Consider the following 20,127-nt stretch of genomic DNA (forward strand, 5'->3'; position numbering starts at 1 on the left):
TCCACACTCCCAGCTGCACGTTTTTTTAAATTAAATGTAATCAATCAGTGATCACCCTTCTCACTAAATACACAATCGGATTGCATAGTGTATGGCCATCTTTATACAAGTACATAGGAGGGAGTTGACAGAAACACTCAGCTGTCAAGCCCCATTCACATCTCTGCATAGCGGGAACGCTCATTTCCACATGCGTTTTTTTTTTTTTTAACGAGGTGGGGGGTGTTTTGGAGCATTTTCACTCATCACACATAGGGCAGCCCATCTACCTGAATTGGCTGCCCTACACACAGCAGTCGCCCCAAAGAAGTTTCAGAACTTTTTTTTTGGAGCGGAGCTTGGTGTGTTTTTTACTGCGATTTTTGGTGCAGTGCATTTCTGAAATGCAAGGAAACACACAGATGTTAATGGAGCCTCATTGTTCTTGTGTTATCGCACCAATTTCACATTCAGGCCTCATTCATATCTAGCATAGTGGGAGCGCACATTTTGTGTCTTGTTTTGCTGTGACACGCATAGGGCAGGCTGCTGATTTAAATGGGCTGTGCTATATGTGGCTTATGGGACATGTTGGTGTTTTGTGGGTTGCGTGTTTTTTACTGTGTGTTTTGCAGCATTTGGCATTTGTTTTTTCACATGCCAAAATGTGTGTTTGCTTCTGTGTTTGGTGTGGTGTTTACAATTATTGTAATTTTAGGTGTATAAAGGTGGCCATACACTATGCAATCTGATTGTACAATCTCCTTTTAGATCTGCCATCAAATATGTAGTGCAAGGGCCTGCCTGATTGGATATAGAGTGCAGAGTGCATAGAGAAGCAAACACACATTTTGCCATGTGAAAAAACGAGTGTCAAATGCTGCAAAACGTACAGTAAAAAACACACAACCCACAAAACGCCAACATGTCCCATAAGCCACATATAGCACAGCCCATTTAAACCAACGGGCTGCCCTATGCATGTTGCAGGAAAACCAAGCCACAAAACATTCACTCCCACTACGCTAGATGTGAATGGGGCCTGAAAGTGAAATTGGTGCGGTAACACAAGAACAACAAGGCTTTATTCACATCCGTGTGTTTCCTTGCATTTTAGAAATGCGCTGCACCAAAAATCGTGGTAAAAAATGCACCAAGCTCCGCTCTAAAAAAAAGTTCTGAAGCTTCTTTGGGGCGATTGTTGCATGTAGGGCAGCCCATTCAGGTGGATGGGCTGCCCTATGTGTGATCAGTGAAAATGCTCCAAAACGCTTCCCTACCTCACTAAAGAGAAAAAAAAAAAAAAGCAGGTGGGATTGCGAGTTCCCGCTATGCAGAGTTATGAACAGGGCTTGACAGCCGAGTGTTTCTTTCCACTCCCTCCTATGTGCTTGTATAAAGATGGCCATACTCTATGCAATCTGATTGTGTATTTAGTGATAAGGGTGATCACTGATTGATTGCATTTAATTTAAAAAACGTGCAGCTGAGAGTGGGAGGGTGGATGATGCAGGGTGTGTGCTAATGAGGTCAGCTGGTCAACTCCTTCCTGTGTCATAACCTACAGCCTGTTAGACATAAGACAGAAGCAATAGATACGTTTGGAATCATGGATGGAGGACAGCAAGGTACGCATCTGTAGATTTTATGGAAAGCTTTTGATATTTTTGCAAAAAAAGTACATGAATGTTATATTGGTACATAGGGGAGCTGGAATTTAGAAAAAAAAAGGTGAACTTTAAAGTGCAAAACTGTTTTTAGTTTTGGCTCGTAAAAGGTCAAAGCCCCTGTAATTTTTTTCATGCTGTTTCTAATGTGACACAACAGGTAGTGAGAAGAAATTTCCCCAAAGGGAAATCCCCCTTTAAAGAGTAAACGGGTTTTTTTCACCTTTTTTTAATTAATTTTTTTCTTCCCTGCAAAGTAAAGGCATGACATTATGTGACACCTGCAAATGAAGCCCGCTGCAGGCCAAATCCATCTTCGCCCATCTTCCTTCCAGGCCCGCGGACTCTGGCTGTGTGACTGTTCGGAGCTGTGTGACGTCACTCCCATGCATGCATGTGTGAGCCGCCAGTCACGTCACACGCTCCTGAATAAATGGCACGGGCGGCCGTTCCTTCAGAGCATATGCGCCAATGACGTCATTGGCGCAGCATACAGTAAACATCTCCTAAACAGCACACGTTTAGGAGATATTTACAGTACCTATAGGTAAGCCTTATTTTAGGCTTACCTATAGGTACAAATTATAAAAGAAGGTATACAACCTCTTTTAAACAGTTGTCACATGATCAGGTGTCCCTTCATTTCCTATTTTCCAGTAGCACAACCAGAAAGCACTATAGCTCCTCAAAGTGTATAAAATCTGAGGGTAAAAGGTGGAAACTTATTGTTCACTGTACAAAGTTGTACACAATGTAAAATTAAAACCATGATGGGTTATACGATACCATCCTAATGGTTGTACATGCAGATGGGCTAATGTCCACTGGTGCCATTGAGCTGAGGGGCGGGAGGGTGCAGTGTGGCAATGAGCCGCTGGAAGCGAGTCCCAAACACTCGGGAGCCAAGCCGGTGTCCGTCGGCACTCCCTAGTGACATCATCGCGACCACGGGGCGGAAGTCCAGGACCAGAATGGTGAACAATACATTTCCACATTTTAGCTTTTACCATTGGCTCAAATTTTATACACTTTGAGGAGCTATATTCATCCACTTCCATCCAGATAGAGTTGTCATCCTTTCTGGTTGTGCTTATTGTTACTCTGTGTACTACTACTGATGGCTGCATCGGATTGACCTTTGGTCAGTGAACAGTGTTGGTCTCAATAGGACCAAGCGCTTGGAACATACTGTGTTTCCTGTTTTCCAGTGACACCCATTACGTTTTGATTTCCCATCACTTTCTGTCCCAATAACAGGGGTTCTAACCTTTCCATACTGCATCAAAAGCTAAAAAGAAAAATTTTGGCTTTAGATGCACTTTAATTTTATTTCTCTGATTTTTATTTTGCCTACTAAAAAATTGTTTGTATCATAGGTTCCCCGGATTCTATTATGGATAATGGTGGAGATGGCTATCATTGGATCTGATATGCAAGAAGTCATTGGCTCAGCCATTGCCATTAATCTCCTGTCTGTCGGAATGTAAGTTCCTTGTCTGATTTGTAAATATTATTATTTCCTGCATCAGATAAAATCATTCATTGTCTCACCCTGTTCTGCACATGCTCAGTTGCTCTCCATTTTTAGGCATCTTTAGGCACTGCTAAGTTTGTAGAGGCCGATCTGCTGACAGCCTTAAAAGAGGAATTAAACCCTCCTATCCTTTACAGCCAAGGACACTGCTTCTGTTTGATCTGAAACTGCCATGCTGCTGCACATGTGACCAGTTTGGATGAGAACATAAGCAAATGGGACAGTTGGCAATCCCGGCATTCCAAGAATGCAACTGCTTTTTGAAACTGTTAAATTGATGGGTTTAGATCTGCTTTATGACTTACTGCTGCTCCGGTTCTGGGCTTCAGCAAAATGTCAGCCTCCAGCAAAAAGAAATAGGAACAATGCTGGGGGGCAATTTACAGCACAAACTAATTTTGGTAGTGTAATTATTAATGTGGAATGTAGGTTATCCGCTGAAGACCATTCTTTAACAAGTTGTTATGAGTAAAGTTCCGCTTTAAGTTAGATTACTGTTGATAATCCACTATATTCAAATACCAGAATGATTTTTTCCCCATTTCTCCTCTCCCATGTTTTCTTTTCTTCAGAGCAGCAACTTGAAATATTGCATGTCTGAATTGGCTGCAACATATTTTTGCTTGGATGCCGATCATCACACAGCCTATTTCTCTCCAGCCCAACTGCCCCATATACACCTATTCCGCTCTAGTTCTGAGAATTACAGGGGTGAAGTCATGATAACCTGCACCACTTACTGGTGGATGTTCTAAGCTATCATATTCAACCTTCCTGGCTGTGTTGTCGGATACATAGCCACATACACCCACCAGCATGTAGGTGCAAGCCTGTTGGAACATGTAGTCCATAAACAGTGCACACATGAACAAAGTGAAACCTGTGTGAGCCACAAGCCTCCAATCTTGGTCCTATTGGGGATGGGGCTGTCACCTGAACAATTGCCATAAAGTGTCATATGACGTCCTTGAGTTTGTGCGGGGATATCTGAATGATGCCTGCAGCTACAGGCATCATTCTGATATCATTCTTTCCAGCCGGCGATTCTGTGCACGATAAGAACAATCACATCGGCAGTTCCGCCGCTTGATCGTTCTTATAGGTGACGGGAGGGGACGACCCCCCGCCGCCATCCGGTGCTTCTCAGGGCTCTCCCGTGCCATCGGGGGCCCGGAGAAAGAGTTGGCCAGCGCCGGATGACAACAATAGAGATTTCCAGTGATCAGATGGTCACCAGTCATCTATATTACTGTCAGAGGCCGGGTGTGACCTCACAACGTCACGCCCGGGTTCCTGGATGTAAACAAAGCCGCAAATCGTGGCTGTCAGCATGAGATCGGTGAATTTTTTTTCTCGATCTCATGCTTTCCAGCCTGGAGGAGAGATGTAGGGTCTTATTGACCCCGCATCTCTCCATAAAGAGAACCTGTCACGATAGATTCCTATTACAAGGGATGTTTACATTCCTTGTAATAGGAATAAAAGCGATCAAAAAAATAAAAATGTAAAAAAAAAGTGTAAAAATATAAAAAGTAAGTAAAACACCCCTCTCCCCGGTAGCTTGCGCTCAGAAGTGAAGGCACACGCAAGTCCCACCCACTTATCTAAACGCCGTTCAAACCACATATGTGAGATATCACCGCGTGTGTTAGAGTGTGTGCAACAATTCTAGCACTAGACTTCCTCTGTAACTCTAAACTGGTAACCTGTAAACATTTTCAAAGCGTCGCCTATGGAGATTTTTAAGTAGCAAAGTTTGGCACCATTTCATGAGTGTGCGCAATTTTAAAGCGTGACATGTTGGGTATCCATTTACTCAGCGTAACATCATCTTTCACATTATACAAAAAAATTGGGCTAACTTTACTGTGTTGTTTTTTTGAATTCACGAAACCGTTTTTTTTTCCAAAAAAAAAGCGTTTGTAAAATTATTGCTCAAATGCCATACGAGATAAAAAGTTGCAATGACTGCCATTTTATTCCCTAGGGTATCTGCTAAAAAACATATATAATGTTTGGGGGTTCTAAGTAATTTTCTAGTAAATAAATTATGATTTTTACATGTAGGAGAGAAGTGCCAGAATAGGCCCGGTGGAAGTGGTTAAAGGGGCAGCAAACATAAAACCGGTGCATTGACCAGGGATAGGGAGGTTATGTAGGTTGTGATGTCATTTACTAGAATCTTGACTTTTTTTTTTTTTTTTGTTTTTTTTTTTGTTTTTTTTTTTGTTTTTGTTTTTGTTTTTTATGACATTGATAAATGAACAAACCTCATTTTCATATTGGTGATTTGTGATCAAATAATTATAGATGTCTAATAAACTGAACTTATTTCAAAGATGCCATTAGTTATTTAAGGAGCTATACCAAATAATCTAAATTTACATGGTGAGTGTGTAAAGTATGCTTTATTATACATTTGATTATTATGTCCTTGTGCATTTGAATATTTGCTTCAGATGTGTGTGCACACCATAGAAAATCAGAAACCTATTTTTTTTTATCTCTCTAGAATTCCATTATGGGGAGGAGTGTTGATTACAATCGTAGATACATTTTTCTTTCTATTCCTCGATAAATATGGTAGGTGGACAAATCATTTTGTAGTCAAAAAATTCTTAGGGTTTTTTGTTTTGTTTTTTTTTGTGTTCTGACTTCCCTGTAACTGTGCCAGACTTTAGGGATTGTATTTACATATTTAATGTGAGCCTATGAGGAGAGCAATATGGGAGCTACCATTGCTAACTTGTTTGTAATACAGCAAACCTTCAGGACTTTTTTCCTGCATTTATTTACACTATTTATTAAGTCCCTGCCCTGCAAAATGCATGAATTTAAAGTGTTACTAAACCCAGGACCCTGCATTCACTATATCTGGTCTCCCACAGTACACAGAACATGAAAATGCAATTACTTTAGTAAATATAAATTGCTAAATAATATTTCTCATCAGCAGTTAGAGCAGTCTCGTGACTTCTATTAGTATGGTTAAAGCTTGTAAGAGGAGTTTTCATTCTCCTGATTATCCTATGAGGCTGCAGGACCCCTGACCCCCTGTCTGGACAGTGCTGATCACATGCACTCTCCCAAGAAGAAAATACTCCCTAGAAAAACACACCAAACTGAGCATGTTCAGCTTGCCCTCAAGGCTCTATTCTATCAGCACATAGATTGGGGACAGTGGAAGAAGGCTGCATTCACACTTCAGCGTTTTGAATCGCGGGCACGTTTGTCGTCAATCTGCCTGCGTTTTTAAAGCGTCGATGTGTAAATGACAAATAGCGGAACTCGCATCTGAGATTCCATTCATTTAAATGACACCTCAAATCGTGGCATGGGTCTGCTGGGATTGTCTTGCTGCAATCACGGCAACACGCATTGCGGGAAGCACATCGCCCAAAAGTAGCTCCTGAACTTTTTCTGGGTGACATGCTTCCCGCGACGCACAACAATCACGGCAGACCCATGCCATGATTTGAGGTGTCATTCAAATGAATGAAATCTCAAATGCGAGTGCAGCGATTTGTCATTCACCATCGGCGCTTTCAAATCGCGGAGAGATTCGCAACAAATCTGCCCGCGATTCAAAACGCTGAAGTGTGACTGCAGCCTAACACTTTCATTAAGTCTCTAAAGGCTAATCTCCTACCTTGCATACTCTTGCCAGGTCAGAAGGTCTTGGGGAAAAAGACCCCAGGCAACAATGACAGTTCACATAGCTCTACATTCACAGGTTCGCTTTAAAGTGTTTGTTAACCCAAAAAAATATATATATATACAGACCCTGGTCCCTTAAAGCAGATTACACAGCACAGTGCTTGTGCTGTGTAATCTGCTCCCCTCTAAACTGCAAAAAAAAAAAAAAAAAAAAACCCTGAACTTGCCACTTCCTGTATGGCCTCTCTAAACAGACCACGAACATCAGGGCTGCTCCGCCCTGATCACCGTGGTCAAAGTGCCCCCCTCCATAATGGACTGCCCTGCTCTGCTCTCCTCTCTCTCCCCCCTCCTTCCTGCCTGTCGTCCCCCTCTGTGTCTGTCTCCCCCTCCTCCCCCCCCCGGCTTCTGCGGAGGAGACGAGCGACCATGTGATCTCCACGTCTGATGTCAGAGGGAGTCCACGGCCCCTCCTGCAGAAGCAATCCAAGCTGTAAAGCGGCCGTGAGTGATGTGACCGGCCTGAAGACCGCTCAAATTAGGTATTTATACTGCTCGTTTTTTAAAACTACTGACATAGTGTGCTATGGGCTGGCATAGTTTTTATATGGATGTGTTAACAAACCCTTTAATGTCTTGTTCACACAGACGGTTTATTTTTATTTATTTTTTGTTCAACCCAGCGAGCTGAACCAAAAAAAAAAGAGGAACTTGCTGTAGTAACTATGCAATGTTAGTACAGCAAGCTTCCTCCTGAGCTATTGTGTTCTGACTGCTGCCACCCCCCCTTCCCCGCCAGTCAGTGCTCGCAGCCATTCACTGCCATCACTGATCGGCTGCTGGTTTTCCAGCATGCCCATTTGACGTAAGCCAGACAGGCTGCTGTACACACTGTGTACATCAAGATATCATTACAAATGTTTCTTTGCATATAAAAGGTGAAGTATTTTGCAACCGCCATGTTAAAGATCACAGGATCATGTACATGTTATGGTGCTTATTTTTTGTATTCCCGAACCAGAAATTGTTACATCTTGTACATTCATATATTCTTTTTTGTTTTTTTATTTATAGGGCTGAGGAAACTGGAAGCATTTTTTGGTTTCCTTATTACAATCATGGCAGTGACTTTTGGATATGAGGTAGGTTATTAATATGAATATTTGGAATAGGCATGACCCCCGCTGCTTTATGACAGTCATTTTTCTAACCCATTGACTTTGACCTTCCTGCAGCCAGATGTCAGCAGTTCCCTATAGCTTTCCATAAGATTGGCACTACATGTGATTGTAGAAATTGTACAGTCAATTTCTGATGTGCATGTTGCCAGCTCTACCAATATTATGTTCAGTTTTGCTGCTGAAATACAATACTTTGCTGTACATTAATTGTTCTTTAACTTTTTCACTGCTGAAGGTCTTTTAGTTTTTTTTTGTAGTGGTAAGGAATATATTTTATTACTGAGTTGTTTTTTTTTTCTGCTTTGCTAGTATGTTTCTTTGCAGAATACAAAATTGCAGCTTAATATGTAAATGCAGTACATATTTTCTTGTAGTTGACTAGTGGTGTTAAATTTGTTCCTCTTTCAGTATGTGCGAGTTCGTCCCGATCAAGGCCAGCTTCTGAAGGGCATGTTTTTTCCTTACTGCGCTGACTGTGGGAATGCACAAGTTTTACAGGCGGTTGGGATTGTAGGAGCTGTAATTATGCCTCACAACATGTACCTGCATTCAGCTTTGGTGAAGGTATTTATAGATTTTATATTTCTAGTTCTGAGATTTTTAGGTTTCTGTTCTAAAGACGTAAAGTTAGATTATAAAGCTTAAAGCTGTATTGAACCCCAAACCTAAAATGTAATACATAGCAGCTTGCCAATTATTAGATGTGGTGGCTGCATTAATTTGTTTTTTATTTTGGGCTTTTTCCCACTGTTTTTACCTTGTGAACTGGTATGCAACACACCTCTCTTGTATTAGAGTGCCTCTACTCTGGGTGAAAGAGCACAGGGGGCACCTTTGGACAGCAGCATTGATAGTCTGGAGGGAGGGGAGTGTTAGATGTACTAGCAGATTTATATACTGTAACAAATTGAAGCCAAGCTCTAGCTAATACTTTTATAATCAGTTGTTTTTTTTTTTAACTTTTGGAATAACGGTTTTACATTTAATGAATGCACACGGATCATTTTAAGCACCTCTGTCAGTGGTAAATGGTCCATTTCCTTCCTATGCTTGCAAGAAAGCTTTTCTGTTGAAAAACACTTACTGGCTGGATCACCAGATGAAAATAGAAGAAAGTAAGCCTAAAAAGAAAACTAATGTAGCAACCACATCTAAGAATTGGTAAGCTACAATATTCTAAATATTTGCTTTTGGGTTTAATACTGTTTTAATTCCATCCAAATATGTTTGCGTTTTGGATGGTCACCGGAGGGGTAAATCATCCAGTGGATGTTTTTTTTTATATCGCTTATAGATGCCAGTCAGTGGCAGCGCTGGTGCTCCAATTTTTTCTTTTTTTGGGCAGCAAAACCGACCGCTACTCAAGCCCCCCCCCCCCCCGCTCAGTAGGTAGGTAGACCCTGTGTTTTCTCCTTTGAATCATGGCGGCTTCCCCTGCGTACTCTCCTCCTCCTCCGGTGGCCAAGAAGATCGCCTCTCCTCTCCGCCAATCAGGTCTCGGGACCCGCTTCCTGACTGGCCAGGTGGAGAATCAGAAAGACAATAGCGAATATTAATTTGCTATTATCACACAACTGGGTGGGCTCAGGCGCCCCAAACCCACCCTTTTTTGAAGCCAATTAGAGCCTCTGGCTCTAATCATGTGCTTTTAAAAAGTAAATAAGAGAAAAAAAAAACATTGGAATCCATGCGTTTGCCCTGCATGTAGATTAGGAGCCGGATGCATGGATTAGGGGAGCCCCTGCGCCTCTTATGGACGGGTCGCCACTGATGCCAGTGGTGAGGTCTTCCATAAGCTTCTGCACTTCATGGGTATATTGTATTAGACCCCCATACACCTTGTAGGACAACCAGCAGGGGGTGGGGTATCGGATGTGTAACGGCTGCAAGTTAGAGCCTGGTACCTCAGTTTGTCCGACTTATCCATGTGGCCTCAAGATAGTACAAATTAAAATCTGGTAAGGCAGCCCCTCCTTACCCAGGGTCAGCAGATTTTTGAGAAGTTTGCACTTTTCTTGTTGATAGAAATCATACTGAAGTCAATTACTTGAATACATATTCAGTCAAATATAGTGAATACTCCATATTCTATAATTATGTGATAATTATTTTGTTGAAATGTGTATGAATTTGTCCACTACGGTTATTAGTCTCTGGACTCCTTGTATTGCACTTGGTTCTCCATCTATTAGTCTTCTCTAAGAAATATGTCTTGCTATGTCCAGTCCAGGGAAGTGAACCGCGCTAACAAGAAAGATGTAAGAGAAGCAAATAAATACTTTTTTATTGAGTCCAGCCTAGCCCTCTTTGTGTCTTTCATCATCAACGTCTTCGTTGTGGCAGTGTTTGCTGAGGCCTTCTATGAAAAGAAGAACAATGATGTGGTAAGTTTCTACATGGGTATTATGTGACTGAATTTTCTAATACAGAGAAATATAAAAAAGAGCCAATTGGGTGCACCCTGGCTCACTTGATTACAAAAGAGCATAAAAGGCTAAAACATTTAAAACAGGAGGCTCACAGCAGAGGGCGGGTGGAGCTGGGCAGAATTTGGGAAGAAAGGTGTAGTGGAGGGAAAGGGGTAATCTGTATTGGATATGTGTCCTAGGGCTGGTAAGAGGGGTGTAACATAGCGATATAAAACCTAATATAGAGCAGCTTGTTTTGCGATACCAGTACTTGTCATTTGTACAGTCACATTGTGGGTGGTCTCATTATGGGTGGTCCGTCACAGGATAGTGATTTGGGGTTACTCCATTTTCACTTTTATCACATTGCCATTTTGCTTTATAATGGCTGTAGCAAATAGGCACACTCTATTGCAAAATACCTGAAGAAACAATATTCTTTTTTATGCAGCTGAATGAGTGCATGAACAGTACTTTCAGTGGACAGAGTAGAAGTTTGTTTCCAAACAACAACGATACTTTGAATGTGGACCTTTACAAAGGGGTAAGTTAGTCTTTGTGTACTCTATACTGATGCGCTTATTTTATAAAAATGGCTTTATTCTGGGTTAGTAATAAAAGTAATTATAAATGTTTATCAAACACTATTGGGTAGCCTCAAACCTGGATGGCTAACTAGAACATAGGCTTTGTTTGGATCTATTAGATCACATTGCATAATTTCTGTGGTCTAAATACTGTTAATGTTCTGTGTGTGTCTCATTATGTTAGGTTGGAAAATCTAAGGTTAAATGAAAATGTAAGTTATAATAGTGGTTAGCATTTCTGCTTGTTAGCACTAAGGTCATCAGTTAAAATCCAACTGCTACACTACCTTCCTGGAGTTTGCATGTTCTTGTGCTTGCGTGGGATTCCTCCTGAGGCCCCTTTCACACGGACGGATAGAATTGTACTTTTAGCTGCGTTTTCTACCGCAGCTAAATTCACACAATGCTTTCCTATGGCCCCATTCACACACTGCGTTTAGCTGCGTTTTGATTACATGCGGTTGTGTGCAGATAAAAAAAATAGAATTGACTGCATCCAGGAGCGATTTAGCGCCGTTATCTGCACATAACCGCAGGTAATCGCAGTGCACTGTGTCAGCTGTGGATAGCAGCGCCGAGCTGGCTCGCTCATCAGGAAAGGAAAAATGTTTTCCTTTCCCACTGAGCGACAAGCACGGGGATCCGACTTGGATCCCTGCCAATGCCAGGCATGGTGTTTGGTATGAATCTTGAGGGGGAACTCCATGCCAAATTTTAAATAAAAAAACCGGCATGGGTTCCCCCTCCAAGAGCATACCAGGCCCTTTGGTCTGGTATGGATTCCAAGGGGCACTCCCTATGCCGCAAAAATGGCGTGGGGGTCCCCCAAAATCCATACCAGACCCTTATCAGAGCATGCAGCCCGGTCGGTCAGGAAAGGGGGTGGGGATGAGCAAGCGCCCCTCACGCCAAAGCACCTCGTCCCCATGTTGATGAGCCAAGGTTGTCGGGAAGAGGCCCTTGTCCTCCTCAACATGGGGACAAGGTGCTTTGGGGTGTGGGGGGGCCCATGCCCCAAAACACCAACCCCCCCCATGTTGAGGGCATGCGGCCTGGAATGGTTCGGGGGGGGGGGGGGGGCGCTCGCTCGTCCCCACCCCCTTTCCTGACCGACCGGGCTGTGTGCTCGGGTAAGGGTCTGGTATGGATTTTGGGGGGACCCCCACGCCGTTTTTTCGGCGTAGGGGGTGCCCCTTGGAATCCATACCAGACCGAAGGGCCTGGTATGCTCTTGGAGGGGGAACCCATGCCGGTTTTTTATTTAAAATTTGGCGTGGAGTTCCCCCTCAAGATTCATACCAAACACCGTTCCTGGCATTGGCGGGGATCCAAGTCGGATCCCCGTTCCTGTCGGGTTGCTATGGAAATGGCACACTAAACGCAACTGCAGCTAATCGCACTGTACAAATGCCGCTGATCGCAGTGCCTGGTGTCTTGAATTTCACAGAAAAAAACATGCTTTTAACTGCGACAGAATAGCCGTCCGTGTGAAAGGCGCCTGATACTCTGGTTTCCTCCCACACCCCAAAGACATGTTGGTAGGTTAATTGGCTCCTGTCTAAATTGGCCATAGTATGGGTATGTATGAATGTGAGTTAGGGATCTTAGATTGTAAGCTCCTTTTACCGCAGGGACTGATGTGAACAAACATTAAATGTATATGTAAAGCTCTGCGTAAATTGTCATTGCTATATAAATACCAATAGTAAAAGGTGTTACTAATTTCATGAAAGCCTAGTAAATTAAAGTGATGTTAACCACTTAAACACCAGCCTTGTTTTGGAATTTACGTGTTTACATGTTTAAAAGTTTTTTTTTTTTTTTTGTTTTTTTTTTTGCTAGAAAATTACTTTTTTTTTTTTTTTTTACAACAAGGTTGGTCTTTATTTGGAAAAATGGGTCATAGTACACTACAAGTCATGACATTTGTGCAGTGAATACATAAGTGGAGAGTCAGCATAGATGCGATAAACAGTATTCAAAATGACAATATGATATGATATAGATATACAATACTCAGGTCAGGTGGGAGAGAGCTGCCAGCCACATAATAGTATAATAGAACATGAGAAGTGTGTGGGGGGGGGGGGGGGGCCTAGTACACTGTTATACACCTTTCCATGTGTGCAGGAAGAAAAAAGAAGTATGGTCACCATGAATGAGTGCTTCACATGGGGTCAGTCCATGGCTACCATACCTTCGTGTGTTTCTGAAGACAACCTCTACTCATATAGGTCAGTTTGTACATTGGAAAAATGGCATTAATCGAGTTCTCCCATGATCTTACGGTAGGAGGCCGGGGAAGTCCATTTGAGTAGGATTTCCTTTTTTGCATAAAAGAGCAACAGTGAGAGCAGCAATTTAGTGTACTGAGGTCTTTGTTCATCATCCTGTATACCCAGCAATGCTAACTCTGCCGTCAAGGGTATCTCCAGCTGGAGACACTCATTGATAAACTCCATAATGGCAGACCAATAACGGAAGAGTCTAGGACAGGCCCAAAACATGTGAATATAGGTGCAATCTGGAGATTGACATCGCGGGCAGTTCGTGGATCTCTGTGGGTATATTCTGTGCAGTCTCTGAGGCGTGAAATAAACCCTGTGTAGGGATTTGGCTTGTATTAGTTTATCCCTAGATGATATCACTAGCTGGGAACTGTTTCCAAAGCACTCCTCCCAAGTTTCTCTATCTATGGTCGGGATGTCCGCCCTCCATTTATCCCACAGTACGTCCATTTTTGAGGAATCTGTCCAGAGCAGTGTCAGATACAGCGCGGAGAGGGGTTTAGCCAGGGTCTCTTGAGCCAGCAATTCCTCGACCACATCCGCCCGTAGGTCGGGTGGTGTTGGGAACTGAACACTAGTCATGAAGGGGGAAGGGGATAATCATGCTTACCCGGTCCCAGCAATGTAGAGCAGTCAATCACACCAAAACAATTATATGCACAGGATAGATAGCGCAGCTTTACTACGGGGGTAGAGCCTCCAGCCAGGTGGATGCATCCTCAGAGCTGGTGAAGAAATGAGCCGTCTCCCCATCCACCACCTGCAACTTAGCAGGAAACAAGATGCTATACTTTATCCCCCTCCTTCGCAGGGCGGCTTTGACTGTATTGAAAGAGCGGCGCTGTCGTTGAGTCTCCATGGTGTAGTCAGGAAACAGCAGGAGCTTAACGTTCTTGTAGGGTAGTCCGCCAGCGGCATGCGAGGCCCTGAGCAGCTCGTCCAGGTCACGAAAGTTTAATAGCCTGAGGATGAAGTCATGAGGAGGGGCTCCCTCGGGCCCTGGCCGGGGCGGCACGCGGTGAGCCCTCTCCACTGCAAAGTACGGGGAGAGCTGAGCAGCCGGCAACAGAGAACGCAACAGGGCCGGGGAGCGCCCCTCTACCCCCTCCAGGAGGCCCACAATCCTGAGATTGTTCCTCCTGCTCCTGTTTTCCTCATCTTCTGCCCAGTATTCAAGGGCTCTTACTTTTGTTTGGAGGGTTCGGATAGAGGCGGTATGGTCTGTTGCTGTGTCCTCCACTGCTCCCACTCGCCGCTCAGCCTCCGCAACCCTGGAACGGATTTTGTCCAGATCCTGCCGGATTATGCCCACGTCTAGCTGGACCTCTTCTATCTTAGAAGCCAGGGTAGGCAGGAGGTAATAGCAGATTGGCAGGAGTTGATAGCCGCCATAATCTCTGGCAGTCCCGGAGGGGCCGATACAGGAATCACCTCGTGGTCTGTTTACGATGCCATATTGCTATGGCGCGCAGGGGGTCCCGTGTAGCAGGGGACCGGGCTGTTTTCTACCAGGATATCCGGAGGAAATGTAAGTTTCTTACCTCTCTTCTGGTAGCCCGGGGTTCTGGAAGGCATCCAGAGAGTGCATGGCCCCTCTGGAAGGCTCAGTTGCAGGGCACGGATAGGTTTCCTGGATCACACTTCAAGAGAGCTCACAAAACACGTCCGTTCAGTCCGCCATCCCGGCCACGCCCCCACTAGAAAATGACTTAGAACCCCCAAACATTATATATTGTTTTTTTTCTAACACCCTAGAGAATAGAATGGTGGTCATTGCAATACTTTTTTTTTTTTTTTTTTTACACCGTATTTGCGCAGCGGTCTTACAAGCGCACTTTTTTTGGAAAAAAAATCACTTTTTTGAATAAAAAAAAAATAAGACAACAGCAAAGTTATCCCAATTTTTTTGATATTGTGAAAGATAATGTTACGCTGAGTAAACTGATGCCCAACATGTCACGCTTCAAAATTGCGTCGTGGAATGGCGTCAAACTTTTACCCTCAAAAATCTCCATAGGCGACGTTTAAAAAATTCTACAGGTTGCATGTTTTGCGTTACAGAGGAGGTCTAGGGCTAGAATTATTGCTCTCGCTCTAATGATCGCGGCGATACCTCACATGTGTGGTTTGACCACCGTTTTCATATGCGGGCGCTACTCACATATGCGTTCGCTTCTGCGCGCGAGCTTGTTGGGACGGGGCATTTTTAAAATTTTTTTTCTTACTTATTTTATTTATTTTTACACTGTTTTTTTTAAAAAATGGGTCACTTTTATTCCTATTACAAGGAATGTAAACATCCCTTGTAATAGAAAAAAGTATGACAGGTCCTCTTAAATATGAGATCTGGGGTCAAAAAGTCCTCAGATCTCATATTTGGACTTTAATGCAATAAAAAAAAAAAATTGTCATTTGAAAAAATGACATTGAAAATAATGTGACTTTAAGAGGTATGGGCGGAAGTGACGTTTTGACGTCGCTTCTGCCCTGCAGTGTCATGGAGACGGGTGGGGGCCATCTACCCCTCACTCGCCTCCATACCCAGGCAGGGGACAGATACGATCGCCTCCACTGCTGCCAACGGCTCTGGTAAGCGGCGGAGGGCACCAGATCGCGGCGGGAGGGGGGCCCTCTCCCACCACATATAAAAGTGGCCTCACGGCGAATATGCCTGAGAGACCACTTTTATCTCTTAGCCGACGGCCCGCTGAACATGGGGATACCAGGGTTATGGCAGCTAGCTGCTGCTATAAGAACAATATCCGCCCCCAAAAAAGGGACGTATATGTAAATGCGGCGGTCGGCAAGTGGTTTAGCCCTCAGTTTAAGCACTGATTTAATCACTTACTGAGTATGCAGCAGCTTTACGTTTTAATCCTTGCCCTATGTTCCAGTTTAAGCTGTTGCCATGACCACTGCCCCAGGTTTCTCTTGCAGCAACCTATTGAGCCACCCTTGCATGCAGGAACTAGAGCTGTGTCTCCCTACACTGTGTGCATTAACAGAAACAGTTGGCCCCCATAGCCTACGATGGCAAGGCACTCTCGTGCGCCTCCCTCCTCCTCTTCCCTTCCTTCTTCAAGCTAACGGGCAGACTTAGAGACTGCACAGTCCACTGTCTTTTATGTGAAGCTCAGAAGTTCAGAGAACCAGCGCTGAGAGATCAGGAGCCAGCAACACAGAAAGTTGTAAATTGCTGAGGTAAAAAGTTAAACTGGGAAATATTTATTTTATTGTGCTCCATGTATTAGAGTGGTACTAAAGGCAAAATGTTTATCTTAATTGTACAGTACGAGACACGGGCTGAATAATCGTAGACCCTGGGTTCAGTCTCAGTCTTAAACATACATCTAACTGTTCCAATTGAAGATGTTCCTTAATTCAAAGATTTTGCAGATAGGAAGTTTGCTTTTGAAGGTTCTCTGCAACCAGCTATTGCTGTAATTTCTGTCAGGCAAAATGTAGCTAACTGGACTAGGGCATGGAACAACCAACATTATTCTGCATTCCAGGACCGTACTTTAACTGAGTAGTTACAGCAATTACTTTCTGTCCTGCTGTTTTGTTTCGCTGCCCTAGAACAAATTGTGACACAGAACTCCAGAATGGCTCTTATTTCCTTTCATATGCACGGAATCTTGTGGCTCAAAGTCTGGTCAGCTGAAGCTCCCTGTAAAAGACACCTTGCACATATTCTTTTTTTAATGGATATAGGTGTGTGAGCTATGACGCGTTGGAAGTTTTACAGCAGTTATACATGTTTTTGCAATAAAGGATAACCATTGTTGAATGCCGTTTTGAGTGGCCGACTTCTCTTCTTGTGATACATATTCTTTTTGATGGAGGATGTCTTTTTGGTGAGGCGCTTGACAAATTCATCAGCTATGTTACAGGAGGAAAGGTACTTCTTCCCCAGTGGAAATACCAAAATTCCCTTCCTTAGGAGCCCCTACCTTCTCAAAACACAGAGCACATCAAAGCTCTATGTAGGCCTCAGCTTCTAAGCGTAAGTTCAGCCTTTCCTTTCAGCTCAAAACTTGGCCCACAGAGACCACCAAGCCTTCCCCAAAGCCCTCTTCCCGATGAAGACGCATCCTCACTTCTTAAGGTAGGGAGACATCTGTTACAGTTTGCCTATCTCTGGGTCACAGACATACAAGAACTTTGGGTTAATTTGTTGGTTTCAAAAAGGTACAAAATACAGCCAAAACTTTACCCCCTCACCCCTTTCTTCTCTCAAATCGGCCAATATCTTTCCAAGGACAGTCAGATTTGCAGAATGCCCTACACCATCTCTTGTCTTAGTAGTTGCGCCAGTACCTCTAGAAGACAGGCTGAAAGGATTCTATTTTAACCTGTTCATAATACCAAAACCCATTGGGGTAATTGTCCTATCCTGGACCTAAAAATGACTACAAAATACCTACAAATTCCAAAATGTTTGGAATTCACAAGGTCCATTGATGTCTCCTTTGAGACAAGGGGAATACTTTGGCATCTGTGGACATCAAAGATGCCTACCTGCCAACTCCAATATATCCACCTCATCAGTGCTTTGCAGTAATCACTTCCAGTTTGTCACACTGCCATTTGGCCTATCCTCTGCTCGTAGAGTATTCACAATGGTCCTTGCACCTCCTTTTGCCCTTCTAAGACTTCAGGGCATCCAGATCAATGGCTATCTAAAGGACCTTCTGATGGACTACTCTCCCTTGCAGCTATCTGCAAATCTCCACAGGACAATTCAGATGCTTCAGGCTTTTGTTCGGAGATCAACTTCCAGAAATCTGCTCCCCAGCCTTCTCCCTAAAGCCGACCTTACACGGGTTGAATTCCGAAAGAGTTTTTGTTCGAATTTCGCAACGTTAGTGGGCCGCAGAAACGGACGATTTTTGAGTGGCCATCGCATTTGAGTGATCGGCATGTTTGAATTGTTTGGGAAAAAAACTAATTTCTATATAATGATAGGAGAATCATGCGAGAAATGAGGTGAAATTGAAGACTTGGTTGGTTGAATTTCGAAATCAGTGGTGGCACCATTACAAAACACACAATTTCTGATGTTAGAAATAAAATTTGTTTGGCATTTCGACCCATGTATGGCCTGCATAATTCTAGACACCACTCAATCAGAAGTCTTCCTTCCAGAGAAAAAAAAAAATCTCTCTCGATCGATCTCCATCTCTCGATCTCCATCTCTCGATCTCCATCTCTCGATCTCCATCTCTCGATCTCCATCTCTCGATCTCCATCTCTCGATCTCCATCTCTCGATCTCGATCGATCTCTCGATCTCCATCTCTCGATCTCGCGATCTCTCTCTCTCTATCGATCTCTCTATCGATCTCTCGATCTCTCGATCGATCTCTCTTGATCGATCTCTCTCGAACGATCTCTCTCTCGATCGATCTCTCTCTCGATCGATCTCTCTCTCGATCGATCGATCTCTCCCGATCTCTCTCTCGATCGATCTCTCTCGATCTCTCTCGATCTCTCTCTCTCTCGACTTGGGATCAAAGATACACCCCTTTGCAAAATTCTTCATGAAAGTTCTGGATCTCGTGCTGGCCTCCTTTTGAGGCTGTCCCAATCATCCAATTTCACTTGAGATCACTCTGACACAACATCAAGGAAGCACCAGGAGTTTTGCAGCCTTAAAGGAAGCAAGTCTGATGCTCATAGGGATGAACACTGTTCAGTGATCTCTGCGTTCCATATCCCAGGAATGGACAATTGGAAGGAGGATTACTTCCACCATTGCTGCCTAGAGCAGGGGAATGGACCTTTTAACATGACATCTTCAACCTAATATGTCAGAAATGGGCGACCCCAGGATATGAATATACTGGACTCCAAATTCAAGTTGCCTCTTGTTTGTGGCCAAGACTAAGGGTCCTGTAGCACTGGCATTGGATGCTTTTATTGGATAATTTCCTGGTTTCCGTTCAGGCTAAATTATGCCTTTTCCACCAGTGCTAATTTTGCCTTGCCTGCTCCACAAGATAGCGCAAGAGAAGAAACTGATGACTCTCACTGCACCAAACTGGCCCAGAAAAACCTAGTACACAGACTACTAGGAGACAACATAGTGAATCGTTTCCACAGCGCTATCGAATACAAATCGCTCTACATCCAATGCAGTGACTAAATAAAAAAATTAAACCAATAAGAATAACTAAAAAAGAATAAAACCCTCTCTCTCTGTGTGCTTGATATTACACAATGCTTAGTGCATAAATGTTCTCCACTATGGTGCAACAAACTTTCACACCAATACCAACAATCCACCTCCTCGTGATCCGTGTGCCCCCACACAACCCCCCCAGGATACTCCCATGCCATACTCGCTGGAGATCCTTGACCCTTTGTTGGTATGCACAAGAGTCAATCAGTCTTTTTTATTATCATTAGATGTTATCCCTCCCGGGATCTTCTCTGTGTCCCAATGCTCATGGAGTTACACCATCCTGGACTCACTTTGTCTTTCTAGGTCCGTACCACTCTTTAACAGCTCACTGTTCAGTCATTCATAAGGAAAAAATAGGGAACACGGTTTGCATAGTGTAGCATATTTTATTAAAACAAGACGTGAAACCTAGTATTGCACTCAAATATAGTATGAAAATAGCTTGCCTGTAGACAGATCTGATCTGTCAGATGTGTCTCTGAACTAGTGTCTCTCTTGTTAGAAGCCATTCCTCATTCTTCACGAGGACAAGGTAGTCTTATGCCCAAGGCCATCCTTTCTTCGTATGGTGGTATCAGTCTTCCGCCTCAATTTAGACATAGTCCTGCCCTCTTTAGCCCTACTCCAAAGCACCCACAGG

At 43.5% G+C, this 20,127-nt stretch overlaps 1 protein-coding gene across 4 annotated transcripts in view; it reads left to right on the forward strand.

Annotated features, from left to right (window-relative positions):
• Positions 1-20,127, forward strand: part of SLC11A2 (solute carrier family 11 member 2) — a 176,636-nt gene that overhangs the window by 90,277 nt on the left and 66,232 nt on the right. For all 4 annotated transcript variants that reach the window (XM_073613717.1, XM_073613718.1, XM_073613719.1 and 1 more), the window contains exons 6-11: positions 3,023-3,129; positions 5,693-5,763; positions 7,912-7,979; positions 8,427-8,582; positions 10,244-10,402; positions 10,878-10,970. In XM_073613717.1, coding sequence (XP_073469818.1) covers positions 3,023-3,129; positions 5,693-5,763; positions 7,912-7,979; positions 8,427-8,582; positions 10,244-10,402; positions 10,878-10,970 — 654 coding nt within the window. The remainder of the gene's footprint in view (positions 1-3,022; positions 3,130-5,692; positions 5,764-7,911; positions 7,980-8,426; positions 8,583-10,243; positions 10,403-10,877; positions 10,971-20,127) is intronic.

Source organism: Aquarana catesbeiana, linkage group LG02 (assembly GCF_042186555.1).
Source record: "Aquarana catesbeiana isolate 2022-GZ linkage group LG02, ASM4218655v1, whole genome shotgun sequence".
In the NCBI taxonomy this organism is placed as follows: Eukaryota; Metazoa; Chordata; class Amphibia; order Anura; family Ranidae; genus Aquarana; species Aquarana catesbeiana.